The sequence below is a fragment of the Podarcis gaigeae genome (genome assembly GCF_964106915.1).
Source record: "Podarcis gaigeae genome assembly, chromosome: 4".
Lineage (NCBI taxonomy): Eukaryota > Metazoa > Chordata > Lepidosauria > Squamata > Lacertidae > Podarcis > Podarcis gaigeae.
Window position 1 is genome coordinate 39,258,783 of NC_139677.1, and position 18,212 is coordinate 39,276,994.

Sequence of the window (18,212 nt, forward strand, 5' to 3'; positions counted from 1 at the left end):
TGAAACTGAGTCAATGTAGCTTGGTTGTTGCTACTAAAAGCTGTGCATTAGGCCCTGTTAAAAATGAGTTGCCATAATTTAAAAACAATTTACAGTGTATGCCAAATAAACCTAAAACTTGATGAAGTTGTAAACATCAAGCTTGCAAACTTTGTTGGAATTTTAGTTGGTCTTATGGATCTGGTTTTATATATTACTTTAAGAGTTTTAATATTATCATTCCCCTATTTTTATATGCATTTTTGTAGTGCTTTGTTAACCACCTTGAACTATGGAAAAAGTGGAGCACAAATGTATAAAATAAAGCTCAGTGCCATTTCCTTAAACCCAAGGGACAAAAGCAAAAACAACAGCAACTAAGCCATTACAAATTCATGCTGTGTTCAGCCCAATAATGTAATATAGTTCAACAGAGACATGCTGAAATCATATTTAACTACAGTACTGTTGAACAATGTTGACTATAATTAGGTTCCACAGTGGAACCTGGCATAATGCCTCAAGGTAAACAATGTTATGGGAGTGGACTTGTGCAACCAGTTTAAGAGGAATATAGAGCTGGTGAGCTTATGACATTACAGCTTGTTTCCCATGAACAAGTACTGTGCTCACGTGATAAGAAGGCCATATCCATAATACCTATTTTGGGGTGGTTTTTTCACATAGTACTATAGCTCTAATACAGGCCAAACACAGTTGTTCATGTCTCAGAGATTTCTCTTAGGAAAAGATCTGTGCCCACATAATCACCACTTTTGCTAAGAAGGATGACAACTTACATATGTGTATCATCAATAACTGACATGTATTTTGCATTTACCACTGAATGAAACTGTGCTAAGGAGTAGCAGAAAGATGTGCATTGTAGCCAATTCCTGGAGTCTAGCTGCTTCTGACACTGCACAACCCTCCTCACAGGCCTAGGCAACCTCAAAAAGCACATGAAAAGCCATTTGTTTGAAAGTACACTCATGCTGAAGTCCTCTTGCATGTGGACAGCTTCCATATCAGTAAGCCAACTTCCAACATAACCATAACGTAGGACTTCAACACCTGCAAGTGAATTTGAGGTACAGTTGCTTTCAAACAATTTCCCATGTGCTGTATGGATGACTGTATCACATGACTGTGTGCACATTTGAATTGGTCAATCAAAAGTTAGTAGGTTACTTTAAGCATTTAAATAAACAAACAAATGTGGAAGACATCTTGCTGTTGCAGCAACGAAAGGAAAAAGGACACTGATAACTCATGTATACAGCAATTGTACATATAAGACAGCAGCCCAAGAAAGAAAAGTTAATTGACACATAACAACTTGATAGGAAACATAGAATGATACGACAGTAATTATTTCAAAGACTCTGAAGACCATTTCAAAATGGCCATCGATCAGTTGTAGTCCTGTTCAGCTACTGGAAATAGAGAACATATCCCATTTGTTAGTTCGCTGTCATCAAACAAACTCATTTAATAGTGTGAATGAAATATACAGGACAGAATTTTTAAAAGAGGTCTTTAGAAATGGCATACCTCACAGAAACTTTGGCAATGGTTTTTCTTCAAGTCCCAGGATTCTTTGCAGGGCTCCAGACACTAAAAAGAAGGGAAAATTAATAAATAAACTGTCAGGAATATATATATGTCTCAACTTGTTCAGCCTACAGGACAAGCCTGTTTATTGGAAGCATTAATAAAAGAAATTTTGAACAGAGTTTATCAGGAAGACAAGGCATGTTCCATAGCTACCGAGCAAAGACTAAAGATAGATGTAATCTAAAAGGAGCTCAGCACTGTGAATGTGCTGTCAACATTCTTTTCATATTAAAGGGAACTAGCAGCACATTCAGAATACTTCACGTTACATCTGTCACATAACCGAAGTTATTCTGAACCATTATTAGATTAACATTTCCAATACTCTTCCTCTATAGTAGCATCTGTTTCTTATGCCCACGTTCCATTAACATGCTTGCTTAACAAGGGTTCCAATTATAGCTCCATTGCACTTGATTATTCTACAGAGCTTAGAGACATCAGAGGAAGATAGAGAAAATCATTTATACAGAGTATTAACAGATGAAATAGTATGATAGTACTTTGCCTACCCATGATATCAAATTGTACTTTCTTCTATAAAAGTTCCGCCTCAGTCACATATTCCATTTATACAGGAAACAAGTGTTCCATGTGTAAAAACCCATTTATTTCACCCAAGGCTACCAGTTTGCAATAGAGCCCATTTGTCCTGAACTGAAATGGGAGAAGAGATGGAAGCAATTTTTCCAGTCACACAATACTAAAAGGCATGACATAGGCATTGGGTTGGTTGCTGCAAGAAAAGGATACAGAACTAGATAGGTCTTTGGTCTGATCCAGCAGGGCTTTTCTGATATTCCTACTCTGAACTGTTCCTGCTCACCTTTCTGATCTGTCAAAGGTTCCTTCTCTAATTTTTCAGGCTACCTAGCAGCTGAGGATGAAAAAGGAAGTGCAAGCCCCCAGCAGCTTTTGACCCTTAGGTCAGAGACAGCTTTTTCTTTCACCTACTCTTGCAACAAAAGCCCAAGTTACCTGTGGTTCAACTTAAATTTATCATTGTTTCCAGGATCAGAACAGAGTTTTCTTGATCAGCAGTGAAGAAATTGTGGCCCTCCAGATCTTGTTGGACTCCAACTCCATTAGCACTGGCCAGCATTGCCAATGGTTGTAGATTTGTATCCAAAAACATATAGAGGGCCATTAGTTTTCCCATCTAGATATTTTGCACCTTCTAATACAAAACACTTGTAGTAGTCACGAGTACATGATACAAACTTTTGGAGATACTTTCCCATTATGAGTTCCTCTGCAACTCCAATTGTTCCTTAATAACATTAACAAATGATTGTGAACCCTTTCTGGAAGGAAAAGAAAATCCTTCCTGATTATAACCACATCACCTTAACACTTTTCTCTGTAAAAACCATGTGGTGATTATGAAGCCTCTGATAAAGCTCAAAGTAGGAGATCTGTGAGACTGTTTTCCAGATTTTTCAAGCATCCATTTTGAATATGTTTTTAAGGAAATAGCAAACTCTAACAGCTGTAATTGGGGAAGGGGGGGAGTCAATTAAGTGAAATAACAGTTAGTGGGTGCAAATCTTATGTGACTGTGTTTAAGCGACTTTTGGTTAGTGAGCACCACCCTTTGGTGGGAAGGGGAAATTTTATAATCAAAGCCTAGAGTCTTAAGTCAATTAGTTCCAGCAAAGGTTTACTTGGCAACACTGTCATGTATACTGGGAAAACAGGCAATGCTGCTTGAAACCATTTGATGACTGAAATGCCACTTTTGAAAGAAATCCAGGCCTTGGATTTGCAATGGTCATTAAATTTGAAGGGTGAGACATATGATTAGATTTACATTGTTTTTATTCATGGGTTAGATTTTATATATATATATATATATATATATATATATATATATATATATAAACGCAAGTATTAACATAAACACAAAAAGGACGCAGAGTGAGAGTCTTGATGGTAAGCTAGTTGGAAAGAAACCTTTTATTGCATTTGCTATAATCCACTATCTACTGTTTTTATTGCCTGTCAAGTTGTTGATATCCATAGAAGGCATGCCCCGGTGCATATCAAAGCAAAAAGCAAGCATTGATTAAGGAACAATAATTTAAAATGCCATTTTTCACAGGCGGAGGGGCTACAACTTCCTATAAATAATACACTTTATACAAATTCCATGGCTCTTTTTGCTTGCACATAATTTATTTGCATGTCATATTTCCTCAAAGTAAGGCCGGCTGAAGATATGTTGGCACCTCAGGTGAATTGCAAAATGGAGCCTGCTCCCAACCAGGGAAGAAACTGAGAGGGAAGTTCTACATCAGGAAGAGGAGGAAATAAATAATCTACATCAGGGTCTCCTGCCCCTGTGGAACCTGCTGCCTGAAACAATCACCTCATCTTGCCTCATGGGCAGGCTGGCCCTGTCTCTAAGGTCTTCAAGGAAGAATTCATAGTGCTCATCTCCCAGTTTATTCTCACAGCAATCTTGTGATGCAGCTTAGGAGGAGATAGTGTGACTGCACCAAGATCATCCAGGGAGATTGTTTCTTGGGCCAATCATATAATGTCTTAGGGGGGGGCAGCTATATAAATTTAGTTAGAAATAAATAAAATAAAATAAAATAAAATAAAATAAAATAAAATAAAATAAAATAAAATAAAATAAAATAAAATAAAATAAAATAATGGCTGAGTGGGAATTTGAACCCAAGTCTCTTCACACTTAATCCAATCACCACACAGGTTAGCTAAGCTATAGCTAAGCTATACCAGGTTCTTGTTCAGTTATCTCAGTTTCATTCCTCTCTGAAATCTATTTTCTTTATTCAGATTTCTCCGAAATCTCTTTCTTTACTCTGCTAACAGGCAAAACCAAAAGACATAGCCAGCAGTGTGATACCACAAACCTTAGAATGCCTTTCCACATGATCTGTGCAAGAGAGAGCTTATGTCCTAGATCTGTTTTAGTCAGTATTTTTATTAAGTATATATTTAAAACATTTGAGGTTATTTTTCGTGATCTGCAAAACAAACATAAGAAGATACCACAATAATCTCTCCCCCCCTCCACCAACTTCCAAAAGGCTTCAGTTACCACATAATTCAGTTATTTAAAGTTACAATTACTTTACTACATTTAATTAAGTCCTCAGGGAACATTATTGGCATTGTACAAAAAGCGCACAGAAAACAAATTTATTTAGCTTTTTTTTTGGAAATGAAAATGGTCCTTTAAAACTATGGAAGGATAGTGACTTGGCAAGTTTTCCATTTCTAGCTGTTACAAGGTGGCTTCAGATAACTTCATTCTGCCTTCTTGAAAACCCCATCTAGTTATAGCATTAGATGGTCAGAACATCAAATCTCTGTTTTTTGTAAAAGTGGTTGCTTAGCTTGTAAAACTGCAACCAACTTATATTTTAGTTATTAGAATTGAACTGCCATCAGATTATTCCTCTTCTTACCCTCTACTGCAAACTCACATTTGCGCACCTTATTGAAGGAGATGCAACAAAATATTTTTGCTCAGTTTCTACTACAGAACTTGAGTTTTACAGACCACCGAACAGTCAGAAACAGGGAGAGAAGGGACCGTCTTTGTCTGAACTGCTACTAGGTTTCCCTTTTTGGCTTCTGGCTTCTCTTTCTAGCACTCCCATTGCCATCCAGGGCGACATATTCCGCATTACTAAATAGCAAAAAAACTGTAGGGCTTTTCACTTCTAATTTCACGCTATAATAAGATGCAGTAGTTGTTTCACTGAAAGACCTGAAAGGGCTTTCTTTGTGAGGCCCATTTGATGGCCAGGTTACCACATTCCGGCATCAGGCATCTGTACTTCCCCAAGCTGGGATGGCGGTGGGAAAGAGAAAGCGTAAACAAGGAAAGCGATGCAAGGTTCTTAATAATGATCTTCCTCACTAAAGAAATTAGGCCTATTCTGTTCCCATTATACCAATATAAGTGAAGTACAGATCAATTTAGGTTCTCCCTTGGGGTGCACAAATCAATTAGGCCCTAATTATTAGAGTCTACTGTGAAACTATTTCAGCTAGTTGCATTTTAAACACAGTTAGCACTGCAAACGTTCCTTACTTTAAGGGTTGATATGGTTCTTGCTTAGAAGGATCACGGTTAAAATCACACAGCCCTTTACTAAGGTCCCTGACTCATGTTACTTCCATGGTTTGGCAGGCACTGCATAGCAGGTTTTCCCACTGCTATGAAGGCAAGATCAAAAGCCATAGATCATGTGGGAGGAGGCCACAATGTAGCTTCTTGTCACACCAATACTGGCCCTCCCAAAAACTGGAGCAATGCTGGTATGGACAAGAACCATGCTGTGAACTCTTTGGGTTTTCAAAATGACATTTTCTGACATTTGCAGTGTAGGAAAGCAGAGTACTGCATTGTGGCTACTACATTATAGAGGAAATGGCAGAAAAGGGCTGTAGGTGAAGACGATTGCAGTTCATATTAAAACTGCTTTCCATCCATTTCACACAGCAACAACCCCTGAGATTCCACAGAATATTATCAGGAGTTCACTTACTGGGAAAACGTTTAAGCTGCCTTTTAAGGAAAGCCCTCACAAGCTGGTTCTCAATGTTTCTTATTTTTTTATTCCCAACTTTAATAAAGAATTAAATAAAAATATTATTTTTTAAAAAAGAAATAAAATAATAACAACAACAATAAACCATCACCTCACATTAAGGATTCAATAATAAGCAGTATTTCTTAAATTAAACATATAAATTAATATAAGCCATCTGTCATGGATGATTTAGTTGAGATTCGTGGCAGAGCTGGACTAGATGACCCTCGGGATCCCTTCAAACTCTGCAGTTCTATGATTCTATGGCCAAATAGGTATTCGCCACTAATTGCTTCCTCTGGTGTTTGCTTTAAGACTACTGCTCAGGGGAGCCAACTTGAGTCCCCGGTTATGGGTGCCCAGTGCATGTGATGTAATGACGTCATGCACCACCACCACCCCGCCTCAGAACCTGACTTCCAGTGCACTGGAAATCAGGTTCCAAAGCCTTGTGAGACCTTGGGGCCCTGAAGTGTGGGTGCTGAGCACCCGCAATAACAAAATTTGTGGGTGTTCAGGTACCCAGAGCCCCCTATAGTTGGTGTCCCTGCTATTGCTACTCTGCCCCAGCATTTGACTGATCTTCCTTCCCTTCCTTTCCCTTCTCTGCCTTCTGGAACCTCTTCTAGTTCCCAGCCTGCCTCACCAAATTATACCAGTTCTTAGGGATGCGGGGCGAAATCTTAATTCCAGCCAAGCTGACAAATTTCTATCATTCCTTAGGCTTAGCGTTATGTGCAGACCTGCCCACTGTCAGATGTATCAAGTATTGTAAAAAAGCAGGGTGAAAAAATCCAGAACTTCTTGGTTTCTCCTAAATTTACTCCCAAAACAAATGACTATGGACAATTTCTGTATTCAGCAACAGTCAATGAATATGTCAAAGGCATCTGTAGGCATTGACTAGCCAGCCCATCAGATCCAGAGCTGTTCGTTTAATATTAGCCTGTGAGAAAAGCCATGCATTTGACTTTGGGCTTAGCATTGGGAATAAGTCCTACAATTAACCACACACACAAAAATCACAGAATCTTAACTCTAGTGGCCAATTAAGATTCACTAACCAAAAGCATTTTGTAGACCATGAAAGATTAAAGGGAGAGAGGGACAGAGCACTGATGCTTGCTGCAGTAAGACCAAGCTTGGAAAGTTACAGTAACAATGGCAACAGCAGCAATAGCCAACTTTGAATCTGCTCTATAAACAGCCAAGTTTAAGCCTTGTTCAAACTTGGGCACCAAGTTTCATTAACAAATATTCAGGGAGAAGAAACTGAATACACTAATAATTATTCAACAGTTAATGCTTATTCTCTCTAGGCTCTTTTAAAAACCTGTGCATCTCCTTAAATATACTACAACCCAGTGTATTATTTTTATTTTAAAAAATTAACAACAGCTCTTACCCATTATAGTTGGAAATAAGATTTGTCATAAAAAATACTCACATTAGAAAGCTAGAATTATCTAAATAGGAGATACAATCCATAAGAATAATTGCTAAAAACATTTCAAAAACCACTCAAAAGGATACCATGGAAGAGTCATGAGATATAATATCCATAACTAATTCTGTTACCGCTAACCCAAAAGAATGATACTTAACTTTACAGGCTACAATGTTTGTACTTACTTATACAAACTGCCAAGTTTCAAAGACATTAGGACAAATTTATCACAGAGAAAAATCTAAGAGGCCAATATTTTTCCACGCAGGAATACAAACAAAACCCTTAACTGTGTTGTATGCTTCCACAATTACTTTGCTGGCCAAGGCACGGATGAAAATATGCTAAGCATTAAAAGGGAGGGTAAATCTTATTTTCATAAATATTAAGTTTATATTTATAGAAATAAGACTGTCCTCCCTTCTTTCAGGTTATAAACCTATCTTTTATAAAAGTAACAAGCAATCTCTCCTTAAAATGTAATATATCTATCAGATTATGGAACGCTTCCATTGCTCATATTTTTGCCTTATAATTTAATAAATCTCTTTGCAGAATTAAGCTAATTTTCCAAACTATCCATGCCATGTCGTCTATAAATGTCATTTCACATGAAACCAAACTGTAACAAACATCTTGTTATTTTCAGCATAGTGAATAGAATTTAAGGTGGGATTCCATGTAGTGTGTGTATTGGGGGGGTTTCCAATGTAATATTTCAGAAGTTCTATCATCTCTCATGTTCCATTCAAAAGCACAATCTTTCCTAAATATTGCTAGAAATATAAGCTCTGCAGAGTAACTTTCAGGCTTTTTTATTTTAATGATTTAGATGAGTGGTCCCCAAACCTTCCCCCCCCCCCATGCACCACTTTAAAAATTATAAGTGTCTTGGCTGTCCATGGCCTATCATAGCAATTGTAGTGGGCATTCTATGACTTTTTAATTGTAATTTTATTGCTTCTTTTATTTCTTATTTTATTGGGGGGGAATTCAATATATTTAATGTGATTGGTGTGCCATCTCCCATTTTCATTAACAGATCTATAGGTATGGCACAGACCATATGAATGAAGCTTGCGGCCATAGTTTGAGAACCCCCTGGTTTAAACATTTCTGCCTAGCTGTTTAAAACAGTTCTCCAACTGACATAATAACAAGAGGTGTTTCCACTTACTGTAAGCATTGGCTGCCCACAAGTGGTAAATAAAACGTTACTTGCAAAGCCATGCTTTTAACCAGGCCAGATTAAAACCCTATATTTAAAACATTTTTCCAATAATGTGCAAAAAGCCTAAAACTGTAAACAGATGGTGCACATCATGCATACGGAGCCAAAACAAACCACATCCTCAATGACCATGTGACTTATTCATTTATGATGACAACCGTCACTATATCATGAGCTCGGGGTCAGTTGCAGCAATTTCATTAAAATAGAAACATGCACAGAGTTCACATGTACTGCTAAGCGAAAAACCAAGGCTCTTGGTTCACAGCTCAAGCTTTGTCGGAGTGGTACAAACCATGAGGCCAGGTCTGGATGACATGCTAAGCTAAACTATAATTTAGCTCACAGCACAGCACACAGAAGGACAGGAGGAAAGCAGCTGCAATATCTTATCCAGGAGTACATGGGATCATGGGATCACATAGTTTGGTGTAGCATGCTAACAGTTTCAGAGAATAACAAGTCACAAAGAACTGGAGAGGAGTAGGGCTTGAATCCAAAGACCCTTCTGCATGAACATTTTCACTGAACACTAACTAACCAGCTTCTCTCCAGCTGTCTTCTCCTCAGAAGCCACTCTGTTAGGACTCCAAATCACTCGACCAGATTTTGGAAACCATGTGGATCCATATGGTTCTACCATAGCTTCAATGCAAATGGAAGATAATTTTCACTTGGATCTACACAACCTAAATCTATCAATACACTGGAGTGGGGCGGGGGATCCAAAATTTTCCACCCCATTTCTCTCTTGCTGTTCCTCTTTCAAAATGTTCTGACATGGTTCTAATCATCTAGATTTAGATCATCTAAATCTAAATCCCACCCCATATTATTTATTTTACTTCTTATTAGCATGATAATGCAGGAATATGATAGACCATATATAAGCATGCATGTGCAGGAAAAGCAAACCACATTTTGAACCACCAGGTAAGGATAACGATTGTACCAAAAACATGACTACAGCGGAAGCAAACATTTTGTAACAGAACATCTGAAGATGACTTTTTCCCTAGACACAAGATTCTACAGAGAGACAAAATTCACAAGTGACATGCAAGCTCATAGAAACAAGATGGGGTACCATCTCTAACTGGAAGAGCATGGTGCATGCTCTGAAGACACAATAGCAACTGTACAGCAACAGAGTTGTTACTTGCCTGGCTGAACTGTGCCAGTTGCAGATACTGTTGTTGACAGCTACTGTAATAGATTTATCAGTCTCCTCAAAGTAGTTACAGGATGGCCTGTGTAACAGCAGCCCACTTATTTGCATAAGAATAAAGAAAGTAAGCTCCTTTACTTTTCTTTGCACAAGGAAATTATTTCTAGGCACATTTGCATACAAGCCAGTTGATTAGCTAAGCACTGTTTGAGCTACAGTGAAAACAGAATCTAATTTCTGCTTTAGTTCTTTAACAAGATATAAAGCTGTCTCAATCTACAGCGCATACTTTTCATGTGCATATATACATTTTATAACAAACTGGTGAAGTAAAAACAGGCTACACAATCTGCAGTAGTGAGCTGCTTACACAGATTTAAATTAGCATTCCCTGCCTGTGTTTCACAAACAACAGCCTTTCAAGCTGCAAATAATTTGTAATTCAAAAAAGGTCTATGGTCAATAGACTGAGCATGTGAAACATGTTTTGCACTTAAGAAATCCAAGACCTGTTGAACACACAAAGTATTAGTTTTCATGTTCTTTCAGCTACTGAAAAACTATTAAAATAGTTGTACAATCAGCAAGAAGTTAGGGATTAATCTCAAGTAGAAAATCCATGTGTGTCAATTAGATGGTATCACTTTTGCTTAAGTTATCTCCAAATATCTACTCAATATCTTGTGTGTTCTTGACATAAAAAAAAATACACTGGCAGGGATGTTATATGTACATCAAACCGTAAATTTGTTGTTTTAAACAATCACAATTTAAGATATAACTAACAGGGTTAGTTTCACTAAGTATAATATGTATTAACATTTCTGTCTGGACTTTTACACTGCAGCACCTTGTTGTATTATGGAACTGTGGCTTTTTGATAAATATACTGACATGATGCACTAAATTTTACATGGCAGGATTCAAAGCAGCTTAGTCATGCTAGCCATATGACCCGGAAAAACTGCGGACAAACGTTGGCTCCCTCAGCCAGTAAAGTGAGATAAGCGCCGCAACCCCAGAGTTGTTTGCGACTGGACTTAACTGTCAGGGATCCTTTACCTTTTTATGCATATTTACATGGAACTCATAAGTTGACCTGATTACATGTAAGTTTGCATGATTTTAGTACATACAAAAGTTTGCTCAGAAGTAAGCTTACTTCAGTGAGGCTTACAATGCAACTGGACTTAGCTGAAACTGAAAGGAGTCAGAAATTTACTGTGTCTGCTCTGTTCTTATTTCAGAGAGACAATTAAACTCCTCTTTAGCATATTGACTGATGTGGTCTCTAATCCTTCCATGACATATTTGTCCAGGTAGGTGTGCTTACAACCTTAAATCAAACAACAGGTATTGGATCCTGAATTTCACAGCCTTTTGTTAACAAATGCAATAGAATCAATATTAGTGGAACAAAATTCTACTCTGCAGAAATGTTAGAATAAATTCAATTTAAAACCATAAAGTATTATGCATGCAGAATTTAAATGGCACTTGGCCTATGCACTCCACTGTGGGATTGTAAATTTAACCTCCGGCATTTGTTAACAAGTGGATCTTTCATAGAGCATAACTGTGGCTCCCAAAAGAATGTACTAAAACTACTACTGACTGCTCTAGAATTAAAAATGGTCACAGTACATAAAACAGAGATTTATCAAAAAGTTGTCATGCTTAGAGCTATATGCCTCATTCCTGCTTAAGAAATCTTCCACCATTAATGTTTTCCCCCCACCGCTCCACTTTCACAGGTGTATAGGTCATCAATGAACGATGGAATCATAGAACCGTAGAGTTGAAAGGGACCCCAAGGGTGGGTCAACCCACCTGTCAGTCACATGAAGTCATTATCACTCGACTTGACTGTCAAGTGCTTGGGAAGGGAAGCACAAGGGATGTTGCCAACTGTATGCTCAGCCCTTTGGAAAGTTCTCTTTTAAGTATGAAGATTAAATCCAATTAAACAATGGTACCTTGGGTTACAGACTCTTCAGGTTACAGACTCCGCTAACCCAGAAATAGTACCTCGGGTTAAGAACTTTGCTTAAGGATGAGAACAGAAATTGTGCAGCAGCAGCGCAGCAGGAGGCCCCATTAGCTAAAGTGGTGCTTCAGGTTAAGAACAGTTTCAGGTTAAGAACGGACCTCCAGAATGAATTAAGTTCTTAACCAAAAGGTACCACTGTATTAGGTTAGCTCTACGTGTGAATGCAATGCCAATGTATTTCCACTAAAGATAGATGGTTCATATTGCAACACTATGAGGTATCTTTTCAGGCTGCAGCCCAATTCTAAAACAAATGGAAAGGTGTTCTTCTAGGAAAAAAGACTACTTCCTGAAAAGCTGGAAAGACACTGACAAAGTATGAAGTCTTCACTACAAACATTATTTAGGTGGACAAAGCAGATGTCTGACTCATAAGGCAGCTACCTACGTTCCTAAAAAAAGCCTGAGGTCCATTTTTGCATGACACACATACTGAAACAAGTGTGCCCAAACAGTCCTCCCCAGAAAGCATTAGGGGAAGCAATACTGTCTTCACATGTATGCATTTTACACACATACACTCACACCCCAGAGATCACAATACTCACAGACCTATAGGGCAGGTAGCAAATGGTCAGCCATGGCTTCAGGACAATTTAGCTTGTATAACAAGGAGTATTATAACAGTGGCTACAAGACCTAAGAAATGGCCTTTTAAAAAGCTCATTAAAGTAATGTCAAAAGAGGAAGGGAAGAGGTAAGAACCAAGATTCATGACATTGTGTTCCAGTTTTTCAGAGTGTGCTCCAGTTCAGCCTCTTTAAAACTCCCCTTTCAACATCTTTGGTTTACCTCTACTGTATATTTACAATCACAGACACACTAATCCCCTATTGCCCCATGCAATGTCCTAGTTATTAACTTCAGTATATCAGGAAAAAAGCAGTGAACAACACTACAGACATATTATCTGCTGTATGTGTGACTTTTCAACAAGCATATGTAGCAAAACACATTTTTTTTCAAAGTACCGTATTTTTCACTCCATAAGACGCACTTTTTTCTTCCTAAAATGCCTGTGTGTCTCATGGAGTGAATGTGTGGTCCCTGGAGCCGAATTGCCCAGGAGCGAAAAGCAGATTATGCTTTTTCCCCCCTTTTCTTCTTTTTTTGAAAGAGGGAAATGGATGTTGAAACAAAGCCACTGATCGGCAAGTGATCAGGAGGGAGATAGGGCTACTGGTAAAGGACGCTGCCTGGGGAGGGGGAGAGGTAAAGACAGCGAACTTGCAAGGAGAGGAGACAGGAATACTAAAACAAGCAACAAGGAGAGAAATTAGAAAAAAAGAAGGAGCAAAAAACTGCTCCAGCTAAGGAAAAGACACTAATGCAAACAAGAGGGAAGTGGGTGTTAAAAGGAAGCAGCTGATCGGCAAGCAATTGGGAGGGAGATAAGGGACGAGGCTGCCTGGGAGGGGGAGGTAAAAGCCCATGGATCCTTAGGATTTTTGCATTGGATCACCCCAAATTCACCATCAAATCACATAGCATGTTCATGGCTACAGCCTGCACCAAAAAAATCATGTACCCACTGTTTTGTAGGGCCGCAATGGCACAAAAACATGTTTACAAAGCACGGATCCACATGGATTCTCAGGATTTTTGCATTGGGCTACCCCAAACTCACTGTCAAATCATATGTCTGTGGCCACAGCATGAACCACAAAAATCATACATCCACTGTTTTGTTCAGAATATTTTTTTCCTGTTTTTCTCTTCTAAAAACTAGGTGCGTCTTATGGTCAGGTGTGTCTTATGGAGCGGAAAATTCAGTATATTAGGTAGGAGGCTGTATTTTCACATCTGTTTCCCTACTGGCCAACTGTACAGGGGGCTTCTCCAGTCACTGATGCTGACAACTGATGAACAAGTTGCACAAAAAACTAAATTCATTTTCTGCTGCCAAAGCCCTTTTGGAGGATCAAGAAGACACAGCAAATATCTTCCCTCTCCACTGTTCCAAGTCCATAGAGCTGTTCTGCTTATTACAACAAAGCAGGAATGAAAGTGGGAGACCAAGTCAAAGCTTTAATATTGCAAATCGGGGTGTTTTCACTAGGAATGGGGGACAAATTTGACTTTATTTGCATTTCAATGAGAAACTACCTAATTTGCACCTTTCAAACCAATACACCAGTGATGACCAAACTTGGCCCTCCAGCTGTTTTGGGACTACAATTCCCATCATCCCTGACCACTGGTCCTGTTAGCTAGGGATGATGGGAGTTGTAGTCCCAAAACAGCTGGAGGGCCAAGTTTAGTCATTACTGCAATACACAAACTAAAACACATTGAACTTTTAAAATTGGAATTTTCCTGGATTTTGCAGCGCAGTTTTCCCGGCAAGTAATGTGCTCAAAAATGTAATGCTTTGCTAATACATGCATTTTATGCACATTTAATCCACAGTTAACATACCAAAATGCATTTTATTATGGAAATTGCTTTGCAGAAATTATATAAAGGCAAAAAGTGCATACAAAAATGTACACTGTATATTCTATTGGGGGAAATCTGCACTAAAATCCCAAATTTTTATGAGGGGTTTTATTTTTTAAAAAAAATCACAAACTGCTGTGGAAATATGAAGAACTAAATTTAAAATTGTAAAATGAGAAACCAAAATTGACAGATTCACCTCATCCAAGTTAGCTTGAAGCTAATAATCAGAAGGTTTTTATGCACAGCAAAGCCAACACAGCTTAGAGAAACTAAGCATTAAGCATCTTTTGGAATTGTAAGAGTCATACAAACTTCTGCTTGGCACTAATATTTGGAAAAATAAATAAAAAGCCACCCACCACAAAGAAAGATCTATTCTAATGCTCTTCTGCTGGCTGCACATTTCCTGTTATTCATGGAATAGTATATCCAATTTCCATTCTTAGAAAATTTGTGTCCAAAATTTATCAGTTGTCTGAAAGCTTCCAAGTCCCATTCCAAATAAAAAAAGCAAAATCCAGATTTGCACCACAGGGATTTTAGCAAAGAAAACATAAGCATTTTATCTATCACTTGGCTGCCATCTTGCTATGTGCTTTGAGCACAGGGGAGGGAAAGAATTAAGAAAAAGGTAGATGGGATAATTTGTGTTTTCATTAAAAAACAACACCAACATACACACACCCCAAAGCATTGTAACACCAGAGCAAGCTGAGAGAACCATTACTAATAAGCCTAATAGCATGTACTGCCATAACATTTTTTAACTATCACTGTCATAATTTTAGGGGGGGGAATGCCCACCAAGTCATAAAGGGTAGATGAAGGTGGGAAATTGAATGTTTAGAAATACAAATGAAGAAAGAGGGACATGTGGGGAATCAGTGGGGTATGAGGGAGTGGCAATGGTGTCCTCCTATGGGCAGTAGCACTGCCACCCACCAGGATACAGCACATGGAGGTTGGGAGAGTTCTATTTTGATGGCTTCCCCACAAGTGTGCACATACCTGCAAGCCAACCACTGATGCCAACCATAGCTCCCTTGGCCTTGCTGCTGCCTCACCCCAGCCCTGGCTGGGTAACTAGCAACAGTACCACCTGCCTCACAAACTTCTGCTGATGGAAACTGCCACTCCTTGATTTTCCTTAGCAGCAGCCAAGCCTTGCTTCTAGTGCAACACTAGAATCAAAAATCAAACTCCTCTTATTCTCACTAGGAAACTTCCACAAGACTTGTTTCAACCTTCCTGATGCTGAATCCAAGCTATGATGTCCCCTCATAGAGAAGTCTTTCAAGAGCTTCTCTGAGCCCTCCTGCCCTGGGTTGAGGTGAGAGCCAGTTTCAGTTTTCCCAGTTCTTCCTTCCACTAGATGAACCTCCTCTCCACCTTAGAACTCTACTTTGCCTTACCTGTTTATTAGGCAGATCTTGCACCTTACACAAGCATGTAAAGCCAGAGCACAGACTCCTTATAATATAGGTGCACCATATGTTTAACTTCTGTTCTGAAATATTTCCCACCAGGGCTTTTATTCAGGGAGAACTCACATGAACTCAGTTCTGGCACCTCTCAGGTGGGCACCATTGTCATTCTAAGAGAACAAGGGAGATGTTCATGGTGAGTTCCAACACCTCTTTTTCTAGAAAAACACCACTGCTTCCCACACACGACGTTACCAAATATAATGTTCAGATTCTTGAAAGTCAGTATCCCTTAGCCAAATTGGAAAATAAAACATGAAACACATGAAACACAATATCATCTCAGGAGTAATATGCCCTGATTTTTACAGCCTTCTAATCCAGTTCAATTTCTTACTTAAATAATTTCACCTCGCTTGGATTTGTGGAAAGCTTCCATGAGAATATCTACAGAGCAGTAAATGTTTGCCAGGTCTTAACTTCCTTTTCACACTAAGAACTCACACTGACTACAATGAAAGATTTGCAACACGAAAAAAAAAAGCAAAGCTTTAAAGCATTTGGCATTTAGGGATTTTATTTCATGAATCCTTTGAGTCTCTTTATCAGCACAATTGCTGTTCCAGGTGGTCAGGGGCAAATAAATTATACTTTCTTTACATTTCTGTTTGTTTCAGCCTAATTTTAAATTTACAAACTTGCAAATGGAAGACGTATGGGTTTCTCTGAAGCAGAGAGAAAATATGTGGGTATTACAGTTGGGACATTCATCAGGAGCACACATGTTTTCAGCAAAGGAATAGTTATTCGGGTGGATGGGGGAGGGCATTTTAAAAACAGTTGAGTCACAGAACACAAACCAAAGTAGTACTTTTCAAAGTTACACATCTATTTCACCTTCCCCCCCCCCCATGACTGAAGGTTTAAATATAGAAATGAGAGTATCTTCTCAATGGCAGATCCTTTTGTTCTATTGAGTAAATGTTGAAAAAAGAACATTTGCAAGCCAGAAAATGTTAAAATAGGAAGACAAAAGTGAAGCTAGATTCAAACAGTTGATCTCATATGGAAAAAGCAAAGATGGGAACAGGGGACCAAGCAGGACATAATAAAATGGTTACCCTTTCTTGCCCCTAAGAGAGTATGGCATGGACCTAACACTTTCCTAACGGATTTTACCTGGTACTAATCCAGAAGCACAAGTGAGAACAAAACCCATGGAAATTGCATTCCCCAGGTTCAATTACTGGAACATACTGAACAACTGGAAAATTTTACATCTCTGCAGATCCTTTTTAGAAGCAGAGTCATATTCTTACCATCAGATATTACTGTGGGCAGATATTATCATGCTAACGTAAGCATATGCTATTAATTATGCTATTTTATGAAAATTCAGTATTCTAGCCAAACATGTAAAAATGGGGCCAGGAACAAAGGACGGCACCTTCTACTGAGACAGTGGGTCCCATCCAGCTCAACATTGTCCACATTGACTGGTAGTGGCGGCTCTTGTGTTAGGCAAGATCACCTCCACATAGAGCACACACGTCACATCATCACTTCTGATCTGTTATAATTCAACTTACACACATCACTTCCTCTTAAAAGGTTACCATGCATATGGACCTTGGCCCAGAAGGCTCAGAAAAAGGTGCTATGTATGAATAAGTTAACTGGAGAACAAATCAGGCCTTGGACTTCAAATCTGACAAGTTCAATAGCATTCAGTACATCTCTCTCCAAGAGATATTCCTCAAATGCACATTTTTAATCACATAGGGAGGCAAATATGTGAAAAGAAATGTTGTGAATACTGCACATACACCTCTCCAAGTAGCTTCTGAGCATGATCAACCATTAGCTGTGGATGAGAGTATTACTAATAGTGTTGATATACCTTTAATCAACAAAATATGAAATACTGTAAGTACTTTTAATGATGGCATGAAAAATGTTGACATGAGCTAACAGAAAATTAATCAGACAATTCAGATGGCATGAGTTTTGCCTTGCGCTACAAGATCGAAAGACTTCTGGAGAACAGCCATATGTGTATAGAAAATTGCTAACAACAGATCCCTGCTACATAAATTGTGGATATCTGAACTTTAGAATATTTCAAACGGCAAAAATCTAAACTAAAATTATTTAATGTTCAGCCAAATAGGGATCCCCAAAGACTCTGAATGTTAATGCTTCAAGCAGCATTAAGAAACAAGTAACTGGGTTAATTCTGTCCATTACCAAGAACAAAGAAGGGGCATCCATTGATTTTAT

General features: G+C 38.5%; 1 protein-coding gene across 1 annotated transcript in view; it reads right to left on the reverse strand.

The window, feature by feature from the left end:
- Positions 1 to 18,212, reverse strand: part of ANOS1 (anosmin 1) — an 86,540-nt gene that overhangs the window by 37,374 nt on the left and 30,954 nt on the right. The window contains exon 3 of the mRNA XM_083734374.1: positions 1,534 to 1,596. Coding sequence (XP_083590500.1) covers positions 1,534 to 1,596 — 63 coding nt within the window. The remainder of the gene's footprint in view (positions 1 to 1,533; positions 1,597 to 18,212) is intronic.